This window comes from Heloderma suspectum, chromosome 2, assembly GCF_057233095.1.
Source record: "Heloderma suspectum isolate Gila_16-S chromosome 2, 16-S_ref, whole genome shotgun sequence".
Lineage (NCBI taxonomy): Eukaryota > Metazoa > Chordata > Lepidosauria > Squamata > Helodermatidae > Heloderma > Heloderma suspectum.
Window position 1 is genome coordinate 98,168,805 of NC_139459.1, and position 25,555 is coordinate 98,194,359.

Below are 25,555 nucleotides of genomic sequence, written 5' to 3' on the forward strand. Positions count from 1 at the left end.
GGGCATAGTTAGTTTTTTAATGAAAACTAACAATCAAACATCTGCCAGCTTTAAACATGACTTCCTCCCCAACTTATGTGTTTCATTTTCACTAATGTGAAGCTTACAGAGAAGACCTCTTCTCTGTTCCATTACTGATTAGCATATTTAAAGCTGCAATTAATCACTGGGCTGAAACTGAAGACTGCTCTGCTAGCCAAGTGATTAATTAAAGCTTTAAATATACCTACCAAATTAAAGGTTTACACCCTGATGCTAGCCTCACTTACCGGGATGAAGTTCCACTGTGGACCCCTACCCCCACGGGCCGCACTCTGCAGAGCACCCCGGCACTCTGCCAGGGGTCAGGGAAGAAACCCCCTAGCAATTTGCCACTGATTTTCACTGGCAAACTGCTAAGGAAGACTGAAAAGGCCAAATCTTGCTTGTTTTCAAACTAGATTTGGCCACTTTAGGCTTCCTTAGCAGTTTCCCACTGAAATTGGTGGCAAACCAGCAATGTTTTTGCTGCTGGTAAGGTTCTGGAGATGCAAAGGTTTACCAGAAAATCTTCAAAAAGGGCAACAAAGCAAGGGTGGGCAACTTGTGGCCTTCCAGATGTTTTGACCTATAACTCCTATGATCCTTTATGACTGGCTATGGTGGCTAGGGCTGATGGGAGCCGTAGGCAGGGCAAGGTATTTGGACAGCCACAAGTTACCAACCCCCAATATAAGTACTGGGAGAAAACCTATGGAAATGCAGTTCCACAGGAGTGCAGTTCCTGTGCGCAAAAGAAGAAAACAGACCAAGCAAGCCTGAGGCATCCAGGTCTTTTGTGCCCATGATTGATTCAAAAAACAAATTGGTAGGTGAACCGCTAGCACCTTTGCCTTGAGGACCACAGTCCCCAACAGGATGCTCAAGTCAGGGGAAAGTGACCACATTTCCTCTTTGAGAGACTGAGGGCGCAGTCCTATTAGATCTGCCTTTGATACTTGTAAGCCTCCAAACTCTGAGACATAAGAGTACCCAAAGTACTCTTACGGGCATTTTCACCCCTCTAGCTGAGGCACTGGAAGGGGGAGGAAAGGCGGCTGGGAGGGCTGGGGATATGGTGTAAGCTGTCCCCTCCCCACCCACCAGCACACCCCTCTCCGAGCTCGTGTCTGTGAGCTCGTGGAGGCAGCCAGCACATTTCTCTCCACACCAGCTGTGAGGGGGAGGAGGCAGAGAGCTGGACTCCTGGATCCAAGGGCAGAGTGCTGTCCGAAAAATCCTATGGCCTCCCAGACACAGTCTAGGGATCACAGAATTGCTCTCTGAGCTATATTATACAATATAAATGTTGGTAGCTTTCTAGATCACAGCTCATCCTGCTCCATTGGACTCAAATAGATACCTAAGTTTTAAAATGCAACTGAATTTTTTCCCTTTCCTTTTTGTTGTCAGATTTCTGCTTTTTGCATACCACTCTGGATATACACCTTGGAGATAAGCACTACACAAATGTAAAAATTAGAACATACCTTGCTGTTGCCAGCACACATAATTATATACAATTCAAATGGAATGGCCTTCGGAGTATCCGAATCTGCTCCATGGCTTTGAAGCCCCCCCTTTGGACCACATGCCACTCCCCAAAGGCTTTGGAAGTGATGTCAAACTTCAGGACAAAGAGAGGTGCTAAGGACAGGACAACAGGAGACCCCTGGTGTAAGTGGAAGGACTACAGGCATCTTTGGAGGCCAACCATGCTTCAGATGTACAAATAATTCAAACAGTATTAAGTCGCAAAAGAAAATAAGATACAGAAGCATAACAGCAAGGTAACTTTAAAAATAGTAAGTGTTTTAGTTTAGATAATTCAAATATTTTTAGTGGCAGATAGTTTTTAAAAAATGGATGTGACCGTACTCATCATGAATTAGCTCTTTTGCCAATTTGCTTGATCTGCATGCAAACCATCTTCATGCAGCTTTATGGCTTATTGAGAAGTGACATCTTTGTATTTCTAAACATAGGTGACCAGCCTTTGGGGTGTGTTGTTGTTGTTGTTGTTGTTATTATTATTATTGACTGCAAACTGTAGGAGACACAATCTATACTGCAGATGACAAAGGCATTCCAAGCTTACCCCCACCTCAAGTTTTCACATAGAATTTGAAAAGTGAACCTGTATAAATCATACCAATGAAGAGTTCTATTCCAACAAAAAAGAATTTCGCTGACATAGCAGAATGTTTTAAAAATATAATAGGTTTACAGTAATAATAATTTTAAAGATTTCATTATGACATTTCACACTCTGGTGATTGAAAGGAATTGCTGACTTCATATTTAAAGTAGTCAGGACTAGCATTACTAAGTCAGAATCTCACTTCTGTCAGTGTAGGAAGTATTTCAAGACGTGTGTCAAACGTACAAAAGCTGTCAAATTGTATACAATAAAGCATTTAAACTAATAGACTATTAGTAAATAGAGGCACAATTAATATTTCCCTGAGAATATTTTAGCTGGCAAACGTTTGCTACATCACCTTTGAAACAGCTACAAAATGTGATTAAGAATGGATTCTGTTCCTAAAATATATGCTTTAAAAAAAAACTTTGTGGTTTCACTGAAGTACATTAAATACAAATGTGTGTACATTGCTGGTGTCTTTTTAACAAACTTCAGAGCTGTTCAGAAACAGAAGGATTTAGTTATTTAGCTATAGAGACATGTGCAATCTTTGCAAATTGCATAGCTTTGGGATTTTCTCAACTCCCTTTTCATTTGTTGATAAACTCCTTCTAGAGATCCCCTGAGTTCTCTTGTCCTGGCCTCTCTCCTCCCTCTCAAATGCCCTCCCAACACACCCCATTATGAAAAAGAACATCTTAGCAGCCACTCCACACAAGGATGAAGATTATTGGGATCTCTAATAGGATTCTTTAAAAGGCAGAGTAAGTGGTGGGTTATCCAATTCAGAGGGGTTTAACTTGGTAGACCTGAGGTCTTTGTTTCAAAACTTGAAATTCTGCTAACCTTTGCAACAGAATGTATGTGATGGTAATTCTTGAGGGAAATGTAGACAACCAAGAACAAGCACAAAGAACATAATCAGCTAGACAACCATCATAAAAGGCTTGTTAAAAAAAAGAAAAGAAAAAAGTGCACCACACACTTAATATCTTTTTGACATCCTTATCAGAGGAAGAGGATTTGTACCATACAGAAGGTTGCATTTTAATGTCTGTGTTGATACAGAGCTTTGTCTCTTAAATACTCTTCCAAGCACTGAACTGCAAAGGGGTCAATGTCTGTGTCAAACTTGTTGGCAAAGAAGTGGTGTTTTTGTAACATCCAGTTCAAGTCTCCCACTCCAAAGACACACACAGAGCGGATGTGAATTCCACTGCAAGGTGGGTAGGGGGCACCCTTGGCCACATCCCCCTCAAAGTAATGCCACTTAACAAACCTGGCAAGTGCATTCATGTCAGAAACGTCATATTTGACACTGGAGGAGACTGCACCAGGGACGTCAGGAATTCGCTGAATAGTAGCCCACAAATATTCATCAGGACTGTACGTGTCTTTAGCCCATTCTATAAAAGCAAGGATTTTGCTGTTCTCTAATACATATTCAACAAACCTCCTGCTAACGACAAAATAGGCACTGCCAGAGAAAATGGGTGTATTGAGAGGTGGACGTTGTTTGTCTATCCCCATATTCTTTACCTTACCATCAACAACGTCATGATGCTTCTTCCACCGTGCCTCCTTGTTTGCAGGCATTTTCTCCGTTTCCAAACTATTTTCTCCCTTGAGAGCTTTCAGCTTCTCTACTATTTCCTGGTTGGTCTTGATAGGGAAATCCATGCCACAAAGGTTGATCAGGTACTTCCAGCTCGTATTCTTCCTGTAGAGATCCTTCATGCAGTTGAGATCAGCTTGCACTCTGCTCCATGAAGCATACACTACGCTCTCCAACTGACTGGCAATGAAGACATTGTCAAAACACGATGCAATCCCTTTAACTGCAGCCAGGAAGGACTCTGGAGACTTCTTATCAACATGAATGCAGTAATGGTTTTGAGGAGCATAGATGGATCTCAAAAGTCTATCAAACATATAAATCTTGTGGTAAATTACTATGGAATATGCAATGGGAAACTTTGCTTCGTCTTTGCTCAGAGGTTCCATAATATATTTCCTATTCTTAATAAAGGAGGCACAGTCCTTCGTCATGTTAATATAATCATTTGAGGTTAGCTTCGGGCTCTTCCTAAAGGAAACGGTTAACAGCTCCAGCTTTACTTTCTGAATTTCCTCTTGGTCACCCTGCAATATCTTGGAACAGTTTATATTGTTATTGGGGTATTCACCAGTCAACTCCAGATGCTCATGATGCAGATAGTTTGGTTTATGATGGATTTTGATAAGGGACCAGGTTCCAACTGTAAAAATCAACACCCAGAGGAGCTTGAACCGTAGGATGTGACGAAGTTTCCTTCTCAGCATTTCAGAGTGCATTCAGAACCTTCAATACATCTAAGACAATTTCTTGGTATACATGATCAAGTCCCAGCTTCTGAGCCTTCTTTTTGCATGTCTCAGAAGTAGGTTCCTATAAATGAAAGCAAAACTATATGTAAATACAGAGAAAAGTAGTTGTATTTTTTAAAAATCTGCACCTTCCCACCAAAGTTGACCTCTGTCTCTGTAATTGCTTATGATTCTTGTTGCCTCATACCCTTAAGACCAAGTGTGATGGCGATCTACCTGCTGCCCTCCTTGATGATATTCTGTTGCTGGATCAAGACATGCCCGACCCATTCCTGGCACTTTTTTCTTTTTTATATTTGGCCCCGGGGGAAGTTTATTATTATTTTTTATCTGCCTTTCTTGTCTTTGTTCTTTGCATTTGTTTAAGAATTTTGACTGTTTTTAATTAGGCTGTGAACCATATTGGGCATTTTATTCAAACAGAAAAGCAGGATAGAAATATTTTAATAAATAAATGCAGGCAATACAATCACTTGTAGTTCTGTTTTGGCTTGTCAGTTCTCGCATGTCCAGCCCCTACGGTTTTCATATATCCACTTGATACATTATGCTGAAAACTCTTGTGAACAATTTTCAACTCACAGGAATTATCCATTTATCTGAACAGCTTAAGGCAGCCTTCCCCATCATGGTGCCCACCAGATGTGTTTGACTACAACTTCCATTATCTCCTAACAGCATGTCTGGAAGACACCCAGTTCAGGAATGCTGGCTTAAGGCACCGGGGCTGTTCCCACCTACACTCAGTGGTTGGGGGTGGGTTATTGTTGAACCGTGGGCTAGCATAAGAACATAAGAAGAGCCATGCTGGATCAGACCAAGGGTCCATCTAGTCCAGCATTCTGTTCACACAGTGGCCAACCAGGAACCACAAGCAGGGCATGAGTGCAACAGCACCCTCCCACCCATGTTCCCCAGCAACTGGTGTACATAGGCTCACTGCCTCTGGTACTGGAGGTAGCACATAGCCATCAAGACTAGTAGCCATTGATAGCCTTTTCCTCCAGGAATTTGTCCAGTCCCCTTTTAAAGCCATCCAAATTGGTGGCCATCACTACATCCTGTGGTAGCGAATTCCATAGTTTGACTATGTACCGTGTGAAGGACTTCTTTTTATTTGTCCTGAATCTCCCACCAATCAGCTTCATAGGATGACTCCAGGTTCTAGTATTTTGAGAGAGGGAAAATATGTCTCCCTATCCACATTCTCCACACCATGCATAATTTTGTAGACCTCTATCATGTCTCCCCTTACCCTCCTTTTTTCCAAGCTAAATAATCCCAGCTTTTGTAGCCTTCTCTCATAGGGGAGATGCTCCAGCCCCTTGATCATTTTAGTTGCCCTTTTCTGCACTTTTTCCAGCTCTACAATGTCTTTTTAGGTGTGGTGACCAACATGCTGTCTGAACCCAGGACATTTTCCACAGGGTGGCTTATTAACCATGCAGTGTGGCTTGTTAACTACCCAGAGCAACCCAACAACAAACCATGGATTCTCAAGGTGGCTTGTTTGAGAAAAATAAGCCACATTGCATGGTTAGCAAGCCATCCTGCAGAAAATGTCCTGGGTTCAGACAACAAGTGACCACACGGTTCAACAAATAACCCACGGTTCAACAACAACCTACACTCAACCACTGAGTGTGGATTAGCATGTTGTGCGAACCCTGTCACTGACAGCCAGTGTGGTGTAGTGGTTAGAGTGTTGGACTGGGACTCTGGGTTCTAGTCCCCACTCAGCCATGAAACTCACTGGCTGACTTTGGGCCACTCACTGACTCTCAGCCTAACCTACTTCACAGGGTTGTTGTCAAGATAAAATGGAGAGGAAGAGGACCATGTAAGCCACCTTGCAAGAGGAAAAAAGGTGGGATATAAACGTAATAAAATAAATACATAAACCAATAGCTCAGGGTGGTAAGCCACATCACCTCTTACACTTTCTGTTGCTCCAAAATATCACTGTTTTATTTAGAAAATATTTGAAGTTACCATGGACTGTACTAGTTTATACTGGATACAAGAAGAATAGAGAACAATAAAGAGAAACTAACATAAAACTGCTCCATTGGTGTGATTTTCAACCTTGCCTTGTTATGTTTCATTTAATGTCAGATCGCAACAGCTGCCAAAGCTAAAAATCAGTAAGCTACAAGCTCACACCAGTTATATGATTCCCATGAGTAAAAGTAGTAACCCAATGATAGATATGCGCTGGCACAGAAGATCAAGTATTTTTGTTTAATTCAACATAAAGGACTCCTCACTAACATTTCTCAGGGAAATGAAATATTACTGCAGAATGACCAATGAGTTAAGCTTCAAGATTTCTTTCAGGAAAAGTCTGCAAAGAGAGAGATCATTATTTCTGAATGCCTCTATATAAAAAGATGAATAAATATTGCTATTACTTAAAAAAAAAAAAAGGCTTACACTCCTCTGGAAATTCTACTGATTTCCTTACTGAATGAAACAGTGTGATAATTTTACCATTTTTGGCAAGTTCTAACAGGTAATTCAGAGGGTTACAGCAAATAAACTGTCAGCCAGACAATGGGATATCATTATTGATTTTACCATCATCTATGGTAAGATATCCACCATGTACGCCTGGGAGGAGAGGATGATCTGAAAGTAGCCCATAAAGCTCCATCACTGAAGCTAAGCAAGTGTGGCCAGTATCCAAATGGAAGAACCCTATGCTCCTCTGAACTCTGGGACAGAAAGGCAATATATAATTATAAGAAATGAATAGATGACATCAGTATGGCTTAGGGCAGGACTTCATGGGGACAAAATACCAACTGGACTTTTGCAGCAGTGGGGATATTCTGATGAAACAGCAGATGGTCCAATATTTCAAGAAGGTAAGAAAAACCCAGCAAGAGGTCAAACAGACTGGATGAAACTTTACAAGTAAGCAGAAAGTGGGTGGTTATGACTGAACTGCACTTTGGTGGATCTTCTTCCTAAGAGAGTTTACCTGTGGTTAACATGAGAGTTTACTCATGATCTCCAACAGTAGTTTGATACTCATGGATCTCAGTAGTCAATAATGGTGTGTTCCACATTCCTAGAGAAGCTGTGAAAGCAGAATACTCTTCTATCGCTGCTTCTTTTGCTGTGGATGAAGATGGCAAGCAGCAGGCATGCAGCAGGCATAGTAGGAAAGACCAACACAAGGCACTATTATCAGAATAGCAGATTATTAAGTTGTAAGTGAAAGAGGTGATTGACCGTGATTCAGCAAGGGCTAGGCAGGGTGGGTGAAGGAGAGCTTCCAAAAGGGTATTTAAAGATATGTTTTTTTAAAGTCACAACTCTAAAACAGTAGAGTACTGGATTCAGATTTAGTCATACTTAGAGCAGACCCATTGAAATAAATGGGACTTGTCTGTCAAGACTTACATCCCATTCATTTCAATGGGTCTAATTCTAAGTATGAGTAAATTTGGATCTAACCCATAGTGTATCATGACATTAGGTGCATGCTCAAAGATGCAAAAGTATAGTTTGGTATGGTCATGATTTAAACATAACAACTCCCCAAACAATTCAACAGAGTGACAGTGTCTCACAGTTAATGATGTATGGACACATGTAAAAAAAACAATTTCTGGAGACAAAAGAAAACCATGCCTGGGCCATCTCAAGAATTCTGTTTTTCCTCTCCCACACACAAAACAGTAGCACTATATGCAAGGACATTTAGCTAGATTGGCAAGCTTTGTTTATTCAGAAATAGGAAATAATTTCTGTAGAGCTGCATTCAGAATTCCTGTCAATATATAGGCACAATGAGAGGCGACTTACAAGGAAGGATAAATATGTGAATATGCCAGACAACTTTTTCGCAATGATACATTGTTGATAGGGACACAGTAGTTGCATCATTAATTTCCCAATTTTATAAACACACACCAAAAGTTTAGCCTTACTTGCACATGTCAGATATGCAATAGCGTTAAGAACTGCATTTTAAGTAGACTAGTTTTGCTATTGCATTTCAAATGCCATTTAAATTAAAAGCGTTACTGTAATCTGAGAAATACAGCGTGCAAATCCTCCCAAAGCAGGGCAGGTTCACACATCACCTAATTAGGTAGATTGCACATATGAAGGCATGCAGGAGCAAGCAATGGATCTGCATATCCGTTCCAACCACATGTAGAATTTTGAATGTGGACTGGGCTTTATGCATGGAAACCTTGTTTTACAAAATTGCTTACACAAGCTGTCTGCCACAAAAAAAAAGGTACTGGCTGGATTGCACATGGGGTTTCCAAAGTAGTGTCTGTGAGCACTAATGTGCCCATAGATTCATGCCTTGGCACTCACTAGGCTCACTGCCCCTCCTGATTTTTATTTCATTTCTTAAGAATTTTTCTATTTTTAAAAAATATTTTTTAAAACTAGGAGATTGGCATGCTGCAAAGCAAGGTGCTGTTCTCCAGCACCATCCTTATTTGTCTTTAAAAGAGTGGGTTTGCATTTTGGAGCTCAGTGCCTTGAACTTGAGTTAATTTTCTTTTAATTTCACCAGTTTACCTTCTATAAAATGTGTGTTTTGTGATGGGTCAGGCCTACCTTGGCAGCCATTTTGTGGAAGCACACACAACACTCTTTCAAAATTGCAGATGTGCCTATAAACCCAAAAGAGGGGGGCTGTTTCATGTATGTAGCACTGGTTCCTACATTATGTTTTATATTGGTCCTGGAGTGATAATTAGGGTATTAATGTTCTCACTTGGGATAATGGAAGTTCCTAGTTGTTAGGTTCACCTTCACAGTAGGACAACCCTTTTATGTGTGTGTGTGTGTGTTTTAAGAGGACACATCCAGCGGTGCTGAAGAAAAAAGGTTGCTGAAAACAAAAACGGTACTTCTGCATTACTCCTTCCCCATTTGTAAGCCGTACCTTTGAGATGCTTTGGGCATTAGGGTTGCTTACAGAACATAAATTAGCCATGTGTAGGAATCAAAGTATAGGAATTGTGCTTCATTACTTGCATTATTGTTTTCATTTTATGAATTTGCATAGAAACCTTTTTTTAAAACAAGTACAAAACTGTAGTTACACAAAGGAGTTCTTTACTCTTGTATAATAGGATCAATTAACCAAATTAAATATGGGTTACTTAACCCATTTTAATGTTCTTATTACAGATTAGAAGGCTCTGTTCAGATTAGCCCTATGTCCAAATAAGGTAAATGTTAAACTCTGGAAAGACATTACTTTAATCCACATAAGTGTCTGTGTAGAAGCATTTTGGGTGTCAGTCATTTTATACTAACATATTTTATTGAAAGGAAAAATAAGATGAGACAAGCTCTAAAGCACTATTTTTATTTCATTACCAGAAGTGCCCAGAGTCCCATTTGTATCTATGAAACCTTGCCATACTACAGAAATAAGATGAGAGATAAGAGCTACCAACCATCATTCAGACTTGTTGATAAAGCAACATACACATTGGAAGTGTCACTTGATCACCTCCATAGTGTTAAGGGTCAAACTGCATGGTAAGTTAATCACCCTTCTTTTTTTTAACACATGGGGGAGCAATCCTATGTCCCCTAGACAGCATCTGCAGGGGACACAGGATTGTTTGGTTTCTGGGCTCCGAGGTTGGAAACAGGGCTCCAGCCTTGGAGACCAGAAACCATGCTTCCTGCCCCCTCCCCCCATAGCCAACACAATTCTGGCTATGTCTCTGCGCACAAAAACGGAGCACAGAGAGGAGAAACGAAGGCATTCCCAGGGGGTGGGATGGGAGGAGACTAGGGCATGGGCCATATGATGTTTGCTATGACTGTCCCAGCCTCCTTCCCTCCTGCTCTCAAGTGCCGCTGCTAGATGGGTGAAATCACCCATCTAGCAGAAAGGCAGGATGGTTGGAGTTCGGAGGCGAAGATTGCCTCCGTGCTCCAGCCACCCTGCATTGGACTCTCAGCAGCCTCCGAGTTCGGAGGCTACCAACTATCTTCATAAGAGCGCGCCCTTAATTTTGTGAAGGGCCTTTATTGTGAAGGACAAGAATCTGCAGAGCTCCACAAACAGCACCTTTGGGGACAAAGAGCAGTAGGCTAATTTTTTGGCAGGAAACAGGTCAGGGGCCGCAATCCAAATCACAGCACTGAGCCAGAACCCTGTGGATGCTTTTCTTTCAAAAGAAAAGAGGCAGCATTAAGCTTTTTTTAAAGTGTCATTAACCTAACATGTAGCTTTGCCCCCCAAAGAGAGGCATCCTCATCTAAGCTGAGAAGAGAAGAGGGGCTAGACACCTTACAGCTGTCCCCTCTTCTGGTTCTTCCCCCAACCTGATGGTTCCTGGCAGCCTTACCAGTCTGCCCTCGGGGCTGGTGGTGCTGCTGCTGAATGCCAGGTTGGCCCAAAATAAGACCTCCCTCATCCATGATTTGATTGTGGATGAGGGGGCTGACCTGGCATGTATTACTGAGACCTGGGTGGGGGAACTGGGAGGGGTCACTCTCTCCCAGCTGTGCCCTCCTGGGTACTCGGTGCAGCATCAACACCGACTTGAGGGACGGGGAGGGGGGGTTGCCGTGGTCTATAGGAATTCAATCTCCCTCTTCAGGCTTCCTGCTCATTCGAGTGCAGATCTTGAGTGTTTGTACCTTGTGTTGGGTACCCGGGACAGATTAGGGATTCTGTTGGTGTACCGCCCACCCCGCTGCCCATCAGACTCCCTGCCTAAGCTGACGGAGGTGGTCTCGGACTTGGTGTTGAGGACCCCCAGGATGATGGTCCTGGGGGATCTCAACTTCCATGCCGAGGCCGCTGTATCCGGGGCGGCTCAGGACTTCATGGCCACCATGACAACCATGGGGCTGTCCCAACATGTCATCGGCCCAACGCATATAAAAGGACACACACTTGATCTGGTTTTCTCGACTGGGCAGGTGGATGGTGATCTGAAAGTGGAGGAATTAACATCTGTCCCTTTGTCATGGTCAGATCACTTCCTGCTGAGGTTTAGACTTCTGGTGGCCTTTCCCCTCTGCAAGGGTGGGGGACCTATTAAAATGGTCCACCCCTGGAGATTAATGGATTCCGATGGATTCCAGAGGGCTCTGGGGGATTTTCCTGCTGGTATGGCTGGTGCTCCTGTCGAAGCCCAGGTCGCTCTGTGGAATGCAGAGATGACTCGGGCGGTTGACACAATCGCGCCCAAGCGCCCTCTCCCACTGAGCAGAGCCCAGCCAGCTCCTTGGTATACACCTGAGCTGAGGGCAATGAAGCAAGAGGGGAGACGGCTAGAACGCAGGTGGAGGAAAACTTGTGCTGAGTCTGACCGAACACAGGTAAGAGCCCACTATCGAGCCTACTCTGTGGCGGTGAGGGTAGCAAAGAGGCAGTTCTTTTCCACCAGCATTGCATCTTCTCAGTGTCGTCCAGCGGAGCTTTTCCGAGTGGTTCGCGGCCTGTTACATTCTGGGCCAGGGAGAGAGATGGTGGAACCCTCGGTAGCACGCTGTGACAAGTTTGCGCGGCACTTTGAGGATAAAGTCGCTCAGATTCATCATGACTTGGACACCACCATTAATGCAGTTCCATTGGTAGAGGTGTTCAGAGCACCGTCTGGTCCAGTTTTATTGGATGAGTTTCAGTTACTGAGGCCTGAGGATGCGGACAAGGTTCTTGGCCAAGTCCAATCGACCACTTGTGTGCTTGACCCTTGCCCTTCATGGCTTATTAAATCAAACAAGGAGGGGTTGTCTGGCTGGGTCCAGGAGGTTGTAAATTCCTCCTTGAGAGAGGGAGTGGTGCCTGCTGCTTTAAAAGAGGCAGTAATTAGACCACTCCTGAAAAAGCCTAACCTGGACCCAGAGGATGTTAACAATTATAGGCCAGCGGCCAACATCCCCTTCCTGGGCAAGGTGCTTGAGCGGGTGGTTGTAGGACAGTTCCAGGCACTCTTGAATGAAACGGATTATCTAGATCCATTTCAATCGGGCTTCAGGCCTGGTTTTGGAACGGAAACTGCCTTGGTCGCCCTGTGGGATGACCTCTGCCGGGAGAGGGACAGGGGGAGTGCGACCCTGTTGATTCTCCTGGACCTCTCAGCGGCTTTCGATACCATCGACCATGGTATCCTTCTGGATAGGTTGTCTGGGTTGGGAGTTGGAGGCACTGCACTACAGTGGTTCTGCTCCTACTTGGATGGCCGATTCCAGAAGGTGGTGCTGGGGGATTATTGCTCTGTGCCATGGCAATTGTGCCATGGGGTTCCACAGGGCTCTATTTTATCCCCCATGCTGTTTAACATCTACATGAAACCACTGGGGGAGGTTATCCAGAGGTGTGGGCTGAGATGCCATTAATACACGGATGACACCCAGCTCTACCTCTCTTTCTCATCAAACCCAGGTGAGGCAGTGGCTGTTCTGAATCAGTGCCTGGGCACGGTAATGGACTGGATGAGGGCTAATAAACTGAAACTCAATCCAGACAAGACAGAGGTACTGTTAGTGGGTGGTTCGTCTGCCCGGCTAGGTGATATTCAACCTGTTCTGGAGGGGGTTGCACTCCCCCTAAAGGATCAGGTTTGTAGTTTGGGGGTGCTCTTGGATCCAGAACTGTCACTTGAGGCACAGGTGAACTCAGTGGCACGGAGCACTTTTTATCAGCTTAGGCTGGTATACCAACTACGCCCTTATCTGGACAGAGATAGCCTAGCTACAGTTATCCATGCTCTGATAACTTCTCATCTGGATTACTGCAATGCGTTATACGTGGGGCTGCCTTTGAAAAAGGTCCGGAGACTTCAGCTGGTCCAAAATAGGGCAGCAAGATTGTTAACAGGGACTGGCCTGCGAGCTCATATTGCGCCAGTACTTTTCCAGCTGCACTGGCTGCCAGTCCATTTCCGGGCCCGATTCAAAGTGCTGGTGTTAACATTCAAAGCCCTTAACGGCTTGGGGCCAGGTTACCTGAAGGATCGCCTCCTCCCATATGTGCCTGCCCGGACCTTAAGATCATCATCAGCGGCCCTTCTCTGTGAGCCCCTGCCAAAGGAAGCGAGGCGGATGGCTACTAGGAGGAGGGCTTTTTCTGTTGTGGCACCCCGGCTCTGGAATGAGCTCCCTAGTGAGGTTCGCCTGGCGCCTACATTGTACTCCTTTCGGCGCCAGGTGAAGACCTTTTTATTTTCCCAAGCATTTTAGCTTTCTAAATTTTTATCTTTGCTGTTTTAAATCTGTATTTTAAACTCCTGTACTGCTGCTAGGTTTTATTGTGGTTGTATTGTTATATTGTGGTTTTAATGTTCTATATATTTTAAATTGTTTTATTGTGTGTTGTTTGGTTTTAATTTTTGTGAACCGCCCAGAGAGCTTCGGCTATTGGGCGTTATAGAAATAAATAAATAAATAAATAAATAAGCTCTCAGCTTAATATAACTGCAGTGTTAATAAACTTCCTTTACTACCTAGCCAGCCAGTGAAATTCACTTTTGGACAGATAAGACAGGGTTCCCAGTCTTGTGGAACTCCAACCACGTTCAGCTGAATGTGGCTATATTTTGGCCAGAGACCTTCCCCATCAACATGGGGAAGTCAAGGTGGAGGAGGCAGGGCCCAGAACATGCATCCATAATTCCCTCCACAAGTAGAATTTTTGAACACCTGACTAGGGCCACTGTCAAAAACCAGCGGCGGAGGAAAGATCAGAGGTGAATACAGGGAACATGTCAACAGTACTTACACATTCTAATGGTGTTCCTACATAGATCTTGGAAGATGAAGCTGACCAGATCTAAAAACTGCTAGATATCATATTTGAGAACTTATGGAGAATTCGTGAGAGCCCAGAAGGCTGAGAAAAGGGCAAATATGGTGCCTATCTTTAAAAATGGGGAAATGAAGAGAGCAACTTGCTTAATGGTATGCCTCGAAATATTACAGCAAACAACTTTGTGAGTACACCTTGTGGAAAATTTAGTAATTGTCAGCAATCAACATGGTTTAACAAATGATAACTGCAGACAGGAAGTTATCTTTGGTAAAGTATTGGCTGTACCTGAGAATGGGAGTGCAATTCATCCATTTAGTCCCAAGACATTTTAAAGAAGTCTTGAGAAAGGTAGGTTAGACAAAACTGTAACATAATTAGTAAGCAGCTGGCTAAAAAACTGCATGTATGGTGTATTAGTAATGGAAAGATAGACAGGAAAGATAACCAGCAGCATTCCACAGACACAAATGCTGGTGTTCTTGCATTAATTACTTGGACAAGCCTTGGACAAACACACCGATGACACCAGCTGAAAAAATACGAACAGAAACACGAAAACAGAACAGAAAAACAGAAATACGAACTCTTTAAAGGATATGCTACAAAATCGCAAACTGAAAAGCTAAAAGATAGCAAAGAGGGGAGAAAGAGACAGGGTGGCCCCACTCACTTTGGCTCTGGCCTCTCCTACCACTGCTGGCTTTGGCATTTCCTCAACAAATAATCCCCAACAGAGTGCAGTCCTTGACAAAGACAAGAGCTACCCAGCTTCTGAACATTGATATCTGTGGTAATTAGAGGTGTCTGCCAGGCAGCTACGTTTTTCTCAGTTTTCTGTACTTTTGGAAGGTATAAAGCTATTGGGTTTTCCTCCCAGTTCATAGCAAAACCTCAAGAGCTCTTCTCCTACTCTGTAATCGTTCTCTCCATTTTATTTTATTTTGCACCAAGAATCAATCATGTGTGTTAGGTGGGGGGATTTCTCCATATATAACTCTAATTTATTTCTGTTAGTTGTGAAAATTATTTCCAATAGGGCAGCCAACTATGAAAATAGATATTTTTATTGTAAGTCGATTTCCCCATTTCAGCTTTTTTGTGTTCTGGAGCCCTTGCACATTCAGCTTTTAAGGAATACACAAGAAACATTTTACAGGAACGTGTAAAACAAAGCACATGCAAGTTGCAGATTGGGATTTTCCCCTGGTGACTCATAGATGCAAACATGCCAGAAAGCAAGGATTGCCTCCTACTCCTGATGCATTTGCTGACACATATATACACAATATCTACCACCCCATAATGAGTGGAACTGTTCCAACACAGTCAGATTAATACATGTAAAAATACTATTACATTTGAATGCTGTCCTTCCCCCAAGAAGCCAAGGTTGTTACACATGGATTTCTCCTATAAGCATCCTGTGAATTAGGTTAGACAGAGACAATGCCCAGTTTGCATGTAATGAGAACCCTGAGTATGGGTTAAGTATGGGCTGTCATTACATGCAAACCCTGCACTATGGCTTAACTATGGGTTGTTAACCATCAACATCGAGCAAAGGGCTGGATGTGCCTGATCTCATCTGATCTCAGAAGCTAAGCAGGGTCAGCCCTGGTTAATACTTGGATGGGAGACCACCTGGGAATCAGGCTTTCCACACTGAGCAGGGTGTTGGACCCGAAGGTCTTGTAGGCCCCTTCCAACTCTATGATTTATCAAAGCCTTTCCTCAGATTGTGGAAAAGAGAAAAAATATAAAATATAAATAAAATATAACAACCCAAGAAGATGTCACCCATGGTTTGTTATTGAGTTGTGAACTCTGGGTTGTTCATGGTTAACAACCAATAGTTAACCATAGTGCAAGGTTAGCATGTAATGACAACCCATGATTCAAAAATAACCCATGATTCAATGACAGCCCATACACAATCTGTACTCTGGATTGTTGTTGTGTGTGGACCAGATCAGTGACTGAATCAAGGTCATTCAGTGAGGATTTGAACTCAGGTCTCCCCTAAATCCAATACTATGAATTACCAACCGCGCCTTGTTATTCTTATTTTGAATTCCATATGTACTTTTTCCTAAATGAGAAGTCAACGCAGTATTTTTTTTTGTTTATTTGAAACCCAAATCATGAATAAAGAGCCCAGATTGCTCCATTGATTGTACAATTAAATGTCAAATTGTATGACACCATAGTAGCCACTTAATCTTCAAGCTGGACAACTTCAGATTTGAACTAGCCACGTATTTCATATTTATTGCTTTCATAAATCTGTAGCTGGATTAGAAAAGGACAAGTCACTATGATATAATTACAAGCATTGTAAGGGTTAGAGAGGAGAGATTAACAGAAGACTGGTTTATAGAAAAGTGAAGCCTTTTCATTATTTATTGGAATGAAGAAGTCCAAGAAGCACATAAACCTTTTTCTGCTGGGGTTGATTTATTGTTAGCTTGTCTGGTTAAAATACATATTGTAACTGTTGTTAACATTGTTCCTCTTTCCTATTACAATTTTTGGTGACAAACTTTGATATCATCTTTGTATTATGATAATGAATGCAATACAAGAAAAAAAAAAGGAAGGGGTTATTAGTGGGAGAGAGATTCATGCGAATTCTAGCATGAATTCAAAGGGGGAGATTATTACAATGTTCTTTCAAGCTGGTGACCACTTGCTCACAAACTGTCTGCAATTAATAATCAGCACAGAAATATATCCTAGTCATCATTCAACATGTATGTCTTCCACTTGAAACAGAGAGAATGGGAGGAAATTTCAAAAGAATGGTGGGAACCATAGGAAACATAAAATGCTCACTATTTATTTAGATTTGACCCAAGTCTGACTCAAACATGACAGTTTCTGCACGATACGCCAGTGTTCCAAAGAATATGATTTGAAGCATCAAACAAAAGAGCTTACAGTGAGGGAAGGCTCTGGAGAAATCTTGCAAATGCCACTTATTTGAGACAAGAGATTGTACAGATTTGAAGGGTTTATGAACACTGCCAGATCCAAGATTGCTCTTGAGGGATTCAGATCATGACAATACAACAAGTGTGGTCTCTTGAGAACAAACATCTCATAAAAGGGGAAACAATATGGGTAGCTTCTTTAAAGGGTATCTGTTCATTGTGAAAGGTTGGGTGGGACTGCATAGTAGTTCTAGTTACTCTTCAGCCCTTTGTGATTTCCCACAATGTTTGTCTTCAAAGAACCCTTCCCTGTGGGTGCAGTCCATTGAGCACTATTGCTGTGCAACCTTCATTCTCACCTGGGGGGCTTCCTTGATAGCCTCATACAAGCTCCTTTGAAACAGATGGTGGTTCCTCAGCTAGAATGAGATGACAATCAAGGCTTCCACTGACACCATCTTATTAAAGAAACCCAAGCTTGTCTTTACCATCCTGTGATGGCAGCATAATTACTTCTTACAAATTAAAAAGGAAAGGAAGAGAATTTCAGCAAGGGACAAATCAGCCAAGAGATACCAAAAACAGAGAAGGCCTTTGTGCCACTACACAACAGGTTCTATTGTTCTTGGCAAACTTGAAACCTGTTACCTATAGCCTTATTTAGAAGACCTGTTTGGAACAGCAGAGATGCCAAATGGGTAACTCACACCCCTGTTTAAAAGCCATCAACCCCCTCCTCTTCCCATTAAACAGATATCCTTTTCAGAACAACTTAGAAAAGGAGGCATGGTGCCAGGTAAATACTGAGAGGCCTGCTCACGGCCACTCTTTCTGCCTAGGTACACAGAAAGCTGCTTAGGTACTTGCTGTCATCGAGTGCCAAGTAGTTCATCACAGAGATGCCATTCAAGTTCGGGGTGCAGGGAGATTTCAGTAATGACAAAGGTTCACTCTTGGATGCATTCGAGGATTTAAAGATTATTCAGGTCCAGATTAAATTTCAAGGGCATTTTATGAATATTTGTTGCACTGGAAGGCAAAGTCACTACCTTCTATTATGCAGTAGCAGATTGACAGTCCACACTCCCTGTCCCTCTTTGAACTCACACTATTATAAACATGAATTTTGCAGAGACAGCTATATATATGTACATCTGGAATATTTGTCCACAAGTCGTCAGAGTGAAGCAGAGTGGATAATCAAACACCACCCTGAGACACTAGCCCAGTTTGCATGTAATGAGAAGCTACCATGGGTGAATTTCTCCATGGGGCTTCTCATTGCAGCAACTGCCTTTTTAAGTTTTCGGGGAGCAGCAGGGGGGCACAGAAGTTTCTTGTTATGTTTGAACATGGTGAGGGTGGGTTGTTGGGGTGGTTGTCAAGCCACCCAGAACCCATGGGCTATCTTAAGGTTGCAGGTAATTTCTCAACCACCCAAACCTGGTTTTCAATTATCATAGGGTGATTATCAGGCCACCATGGCTTGTAAACCACCCTGCAATTGCTAGTTGGGTACCAGTCAGATTTGTATAATTACCCTCACTGGTGCAGCTTCTTGTGTTGTCCAAACCCAGCAAGGGTGGCTAGGTTTGGGTGGGTAACAAACGAGCCAAAACTCATGAGCTGCTGCAGCGCTGTGGAGTGGTTTGTTAACCACTTCAACAAGCCACCTATTATGTATTCGGGGGCGGGGGGAGGACTGTGGGTTAGTTATTGTTTTTGAAACTTGGCAGCTCCTGTAGAGTTCAGAGTAGCAACAGTGGATGGAGCTTCTCCTAAGTTCTTCACTTCTGTGTATGCTGAATGAAGAACAGTTGTGTTTGAGGCCTGCTGATTCTTGCAGTCATTCCTACTACCTATACAACACCACCCTCACTGGGTTTAGATGATATGAGGAGCCACACCTGTGAGGGTAATTATATAAATCCAGCTGGCATGCACAGCGTGGTTAACAAGCCATGGTGGCTTGTTAACCACCCTGTGATCGTGTGAGCCACATATACCTCCCATTCCCTATATCTGCCCTCCAGAACATTAATGTGATGTTATGTCTTTGAGGTATTCGGTAAAACTTAGAAAAAGATCTTAAAACACTAAATAACATTCATAGCAGTTATTTTATGCTATCGACACAGCACAAACATGCACCTCCTTTTAAAGCAAAGGGATCCATGGGCAGTATCCAACTGTGCCATTCCACTAGCACAAATGACGTTGCACTTGTGGAAACTAGGTTCCAAACTATGCACAAGAGGAGAATCCAAGTGAAGTTATTTTTGCAAAAATGCGTTTACGCAAGCAGCTGTGCATGCATAATGCCAAACCCTTGTGCAATAGAAAGATTCAGAGAAGCTCACTAGCGCTATTTGAGTTTGTGGAATGACACCGTTGGATACTTCTCCATGTCTTTGTCATGCATACCTAAAACACAGACCAAGTTAATTTGTATCAGTATTCGGTGGATAGAAACTTACAAGTTAGCCCGAGATATAATCACAAGATTTAGAACTGGGGGTGAGGAGTGAGGCAGAGAGGGACAGACTGCCCTCTAACTGGTATCTTTCGTTTATTAAAAGTTGCATCCTCCATTTACAAAATGGAAAAAGGGCTCTCTTCAAAGTATGAGAACTTTGTCTAATTGCACATAATTTCTGGATTATGGCATGTTTTCTAATTAATATCAGAAATGCCTGGCGTTGTTGAGACATGAAATATTAGGAAACCCATGATAACAGAATAGCCATCCATTTGTTTTTACATTCTCTATCAGTCTTACATGTTTGAAGGGTTTCAGAATAACTGAGAACAGCCTTATACAAATTATTTATTCAATGATGGACAAGAACCGTAAAAAGGTTAATTTACTATTGTATTAAAAATAATCTGCTTTTTTAAAAGCATTTTTGCATTTACACATGTTCATGTTTTTAAGTTATATATAACTTTTCCATGAGATAGTACAGAAAAGTAGCCAGCTCTCAGGAATGAACAGAGCAAAGTTACTTTAAGTAGAGAGCAGAGATTATTTAGCTACTTGGTTATAGTTCTGCATTCAGATATCCCATATAAATCCCACTTTAATCAGTGCAGTAGCACTTGCACATGAAATGCTAGGTGAAGGATTTATTTTATTATTACATTTATATCTATTATTAGATATAATAGATATAAATGTAAAGGATGGCAGCCTTTGTGTCATCTACTTGTCTAAGCTAGTACTTTAGTACTCTGAATAACAGGCAGCAGGACCTACTAGGAGATTTTCACAGTACTAGTTCTACACAGGTTGAGATGAGGCAGGCAACAATCTTGAATGAAGAGGCTACATTATAAATCAAGTAGAACTCAGCAGAGGCAGCTTCAGTTTTATACAGCTCCTCTTGGAATGTGTAAACTTTACATTGAAAAGGCATTTTAAAATAAAATCCATGCTCCTCTGGTATTGGAATTCACAATGCATGGGATGCATCCAACAGCAGTCTCCCACTAATGAAATGAATTCCATCAGTGGGACAAATTCTTTGTTTATGGATGACCTGCCATGCGGGACCCTCTGGAGAAGATTTGGGAGGGGTGTGCTTGGGGGAAGAGAGACTGGGACAGTTCTGTTGCATGAGCAGAATTAAACTCATGCAATGTTGGATTTAACCCATGGGGACCTACTGGATGCCTTTGTAACTACACTCACTCAAATTAAATTATGTTTTATCATGTTTGCATTTAGGTTTAGTCTCCAATACTGCTGAAGAATCCCCACTCACCAGTTATATAAATAAGGGCACCATTTGTGGCAGTAACTTTCAGCCCACTCTCAGTTTTAAGAGGCACCTATATTGGGCTGATGCAATGGGTTGTATCCAGTGGGTTGTATCCAATGTTTTAAAACTTAGGGAGCAAGACTATGGCTGCTAGTCAGTGGCTAGACGGCCATAGGATACGTTGGTTTCCGGGAACCAAACTTGGAGCCTGTGCGCCAAGGTCGGTTCCTGGAGAACCGACCTTCCTCCCGCTCCCACACTGCCTCGCAGGCAGCTCAGCATGGCCCTGCGCTCTGAAGAGGATTACAGAGGGGGGAAACAGGGCGTTCCAGGGCAGGGAAGGTAGAAGTACTGGTATGACACATCCTATGTGTTGTCTGGCAGCCGCCTCCCCTGCTCCACCTTCCTGCGGCTAGACAGCCAAAATCGGCTGTTCAGCTGTCCTGCATTTGCGGCTAAAGTGCAGAGGGGACAATCCCCTCCGTGCTTCTCCTGCCCTGCACTGGATAGGCGGTTGCTTCCAAGTTCAGGGGTGGCCACCTATCCCCATAGGATTGTGCCCTTAATTTATTTGTTTCTTGTATGTAATAGGAGTTTGGAGTGAAGTGGGATTTACTGAGTAGATGTGCAAGGAATCAGAATGCCTATCACTGAAACTCCCTGGCCTTTGAGTTTGGAAAACAATTTCAGCAATAACTCAGCAACAAATCAGATTTCACTATTCGGCATGGACTAGGACCCAGAGAAACAGATTCTGGGTGGCTCTATGGGTCATCTGACTCTGCCTGGGACTGATTAAGTGCACCCACTGGATTCGGTGCCATGCATACTACAAAAACAAGAACAAGAAGTCCATCCAGTTGCAGAAATTGTCCACTGGTACAAAACATTCCTGTTTATAGAACACTTTGGCTCACTTCTATGCACAATTACTTAGGAGTACGTTCCCACTGGACTCAATAGGACTCACTTCAGCATAAACATGCATAGGAAGGATTGTGTGCTGTTTGGGTGATGAGAAGAGAGGAGAGAAGAGAGGTGGAAACTAAGTAAATCAAACCCTCTGCTATACACATGGATTTCAATCATTATCACACTCATTTATTGCAAGATTAAGCAAATCTATAGATGGCATAGCAACTAAGAGACATGGTCAAGAGGAAAATGTTCTGCCTCCCAAACACATAGGCAACACACAGTGCCTGTGGTGGAAAATGCTTACGGAAGGATAGGCAGACATGGATCCCTGCTGCAAGACACTCCAGCTTGAAAGCCCCCCCCCCCCATCCCCGTCCCTTTCTCCTGCCTGTAGTAAGCACCACAAACTCCATTACAGCCCATTTCCTGGTGTCTGGCCTGTGTTGAGGTCACTCTCCATCTCCACCAGTCTGTGCCACGTCCTCCTCCTGATCCAGTGCAGGATGCAAAAGAGTTTCTCACTCCAGCGGCTGCCAGAGCTGTGCTAAGAGGCACAATCTTTCCCCACACCCCGCAGGTAGCAAAGCACATTTTAGATTCCTCCCTCTCGCTTTCACATCTGGCGCCTCCTGATGCTGCCATTGCGCAGCACTGAACACACCCATTCTTTCCCTCTTGACCCAAGGCAAATGCGCCCTGGCTTTGCATGCGCCAGGTTTCTCCTACTGCTGCCCTTCCGTTAAGCAGAACCACGCACAACCCCCCCCCCCCGCGCGCCCCTGTCAGTGGAAACCGCAACTGATTCCCAAGGGTGCGAATCAGTCAAGTCTGCTGGAGCAACGGTTCCTCCCTCTTCTAGCGAACTACCTTCCGAACTGAAAGAGAGGTCTTGCCTCGTTATGCGAAAGCTGCTGACGGAAACATTAAGATAGCGGCTGTTCGTATACAAGCACGAGTCACAATGCCCGGAAAACACCCACCCTCCGGGGAGTTGCCACCAGTTTAAAAGTGACAGCCTCTCTCGCGCAAAGGGGCCGTCCGCGTTGCTTTTTAGCGTTGCTTTTCCCATAAACTGGTCTGGTCTAAACTGGTTTATTTTTCCGATAAACTGGTCTGGATCCAAGAGATAGTGACCCAAGGGCAGAGCGGGAAAGGTTATTCAAAGAGAAGTCGCGGAGGAGAGGGAACTTTGCAGCAACCTTTAATGCACGTGATTTGATTCCACAATGAGAAGGCGTTCGGAGGAAGGATCGCATTACGCAGGAGTAAAAACTTTTCTGCCATGCATGTTCCTCCTACCTTTCCATTAAAATCATGACCATTTGGAAGCAGTGCCTAGAAATGAACACTCGGATGGATTATTTTAGGGCGCGCGCACACACACACGCACACACACACGCACACACACACGTAAGCCGTAGGTGCTACGTAGCATTCACAAATGTAAAACAGCGGGTAGAAATGAGGCCAACCCAGCGTAAGCAAGGAGATGCATCACAGTTAAGGGGATTTCCCGACCTGCAATCGGTAAAAAATAAATAAATCGAAAAGCAATAACCGAAGCCCACTCTCAACACAGACTGTACACAACTCTTGAGTAAAATCCAACCTAAACTCTACTTAGAGTAGACCCTTTGAAAGGAATGAGACTTAACTTAGTCATGACTGACTTAAATCCCATTCATTTCAATGGTTCTATTCCGAGTGGGATTTATGCTGGATTTCACCCCTTGCCAGCGCAGCCCTTTCGCGCTTTTAATCAGAAAGAAGGGAGTCTCCACTGTCCCCAACGAGGGACGCGCCGTCGAAAGCGCGTTTGGGGCTGCAGCCTCAGAGAGGCGTAGCTGGGTGGGAGCAAGCACGCGTTCAATCGGCTGGCTGGCTTCTCTGCAGACCGGAGAGTGAGAAGGAAACCGCCAGCCTGCGCAGGAGGAACACAGGCAGGAGGCGTCCCTACCTGTACCGAGCCAGCCACGAGCCCGAGGCACGGAGAAGCTCCGCAACAGCAGCAACTCCCCCGAGTCAGGCGTCCGAGGCGAGGCGCGTCGAGGCGCGGCGCTGGACGCTTCTGCTCTCGCCTACCCTTCCGCCACCCTTGCTCGTGCAGCAGCATCTAGCTCCTCCCCCGGCATAGAAGCCTATAGCTTCCTGCTTGACTATAAAGCCTTCGCCTCCCACCCACCCACCGTGTCGGCGATGGAGGGGAGGGCAGGGCAGGGAGGAGGACCGCTCTCCGCTAAGTGGAACTTTGGGGAGGGCTTCGAGGGTTGCTGCTGCGGTTCCCGTCTTCTACCGCACACTCTGGGATGGGCGGAGGCTCTTTTAGAGCCGCTCGCCCAGATACGTAAAAAAATCGTCCTGTGTTTTATGGAGCTTAACGCCAAAGAGAGGCTGCAATTCTGTGCGGATTTACTACGTGTAAGACTTGATTCCCCCCTTCGTCCGAGTCTAAGCTTTTACCACCATCCACGTGGAAGATGGAGGATTTCTTTTTCTCCCCCCACCCTACCTTTTTTTTTTTCCTCTTTTTTGCAGCCGTGCGATGCATGCTTCTGGAGGAAGGCGGCTGCAATCTTTCTATGCGTACTTACTTGGAGCAAGTCCAGTGGGGCTTTCTTCTGAGCAGACCTGCCCAGCATTGCGCTCTTGATCCTCATTAGTGACTGCGAGCAGGGCTTCAGGCGCAGGTGATAGTTATTTGGGGATTAATTAATGGAGATAAATCCATTAAGTGTATGTGGTAGAATTACCTCCCACCCACCCTTCCTATAGGGTTCTTATGCTTTCAGCACAAGGGGCCACCCTCAGCCTTGTTTCATGCAGGTGGGAGAATCCAGAGGGAGACAAGGAGGCTGGGAAGAGAGAAAATGGGGGGAGGGAGGTGAAACAGATGGAGAGATAAAAGGGAGCAGAAGCTCTCTGGCAAGAGCAGTCTGTTAATCCCCCCTCTCCTGCAGCAGGTTGGGTGGAGTAGAAAAGGGGGTGTAAAAAGAGAGAGAAAAGCGGTGGCCCTGCCTGCTTTGTCTCACCTCCCCACCACTAACATGTGGCCTTGACAGTAACCCCTGAGAAAATGTGTCCCTCAGCAAGAAAAAGGTTCCCCACCCAGCTATTACAGCTGTGTAATAGGCAGAAATTCAACATGCTAAGTTTTTTTCTAATATAGAGGCTGGTGAATTTTTTTTCTCCCATTGAGTTCATATGTCATGCTGCAGAGAACATCTCCCAGGGGGGAAAACAGTACCTTGCTCTGCCTGGTATATGATGTGGATCCCTCATCCCCAGGTGCTTGTTATTTTGAGCAACATTGGAAATATTTATTTATTTCATTTCTATACCGCCCAATAGCCGAAGCTCTCTGTGTGAGAAATATGTCTCACTTAGCCAGATGTAGTCTTTCTGGTGCCACATCATAGTCTTGTATTTGGTGATAGTTAATGTGGAAGAATTTCTTATCCCTACTTCTGTACCCACAGTTACAAAAGTGGATTAGAGCTCACTTTGCCAATAAAACTATATTGGAAGCTATAGGAAAAAAGATGCCATTTTGCAACCTTGGTCATGAGTATGATATGAGGTTGAAGGATCACATCTCTTAAATTATCTCGAGTGTGTTTCCTTTAAGCTATTTAAAACATCAGTATTTTAAAAAGGAATG

General features: G+C 43.7%; 1 protein-coding gene across 2 annotated transcripts; it reads right to left on the reverse strand.

Annotated features, from left to right (window-relative positions):
- Window positions 1–1,426: 1,426 nt before the first annotated feature.
- GCNT1 (glucosaminyl (N-acetyl) transferase 1) lies at window positions 1,427–24,029 on the reverse strand. 2 transcript variants are annotated; one of them, XM_084834255.1, is made up of 2 exons: window positions 23,855–24,029; window positions 1,427–4,592 (listed from the first exon to the last, which is right to left on the reverse strand). In XM_084834255.1, the coding sequence occupies exon 2, from the start codon at window positions 4,496–4,498 to the stop codon at window positions 3,212–3,214; it is 1,287 nt and encodes a 428-aa protein (XP_084690381.1). In that variant the 5' UTR covers window positions 4,499–4,592; window positions 23,855–24,029; the 3' UTR covers window positions 1,427–3,211. The 2 variants fall into 2 exon arrangements, with proteins under 2 accessions (XP_084690381.1, XP_084690382.1); XM_084834256.1 differs by lacking the exon at window positions 23,855–24,029 and adding an exon at window positions 7,515–7,652.
- Between the last annotated feature and the right edge of the window lie 1,526 nt (window positions 24,030–25,555).

What these genes read in the sequence shown, in the direction of transcription:
- GCNT1 (XM_084834255.1), bottom strand. Translation starts at nt 4,498, where the DNA reads ATGCACTCTGAAATGCTGAGAAGGAAACTTCGTCACATCCTACGGTTC.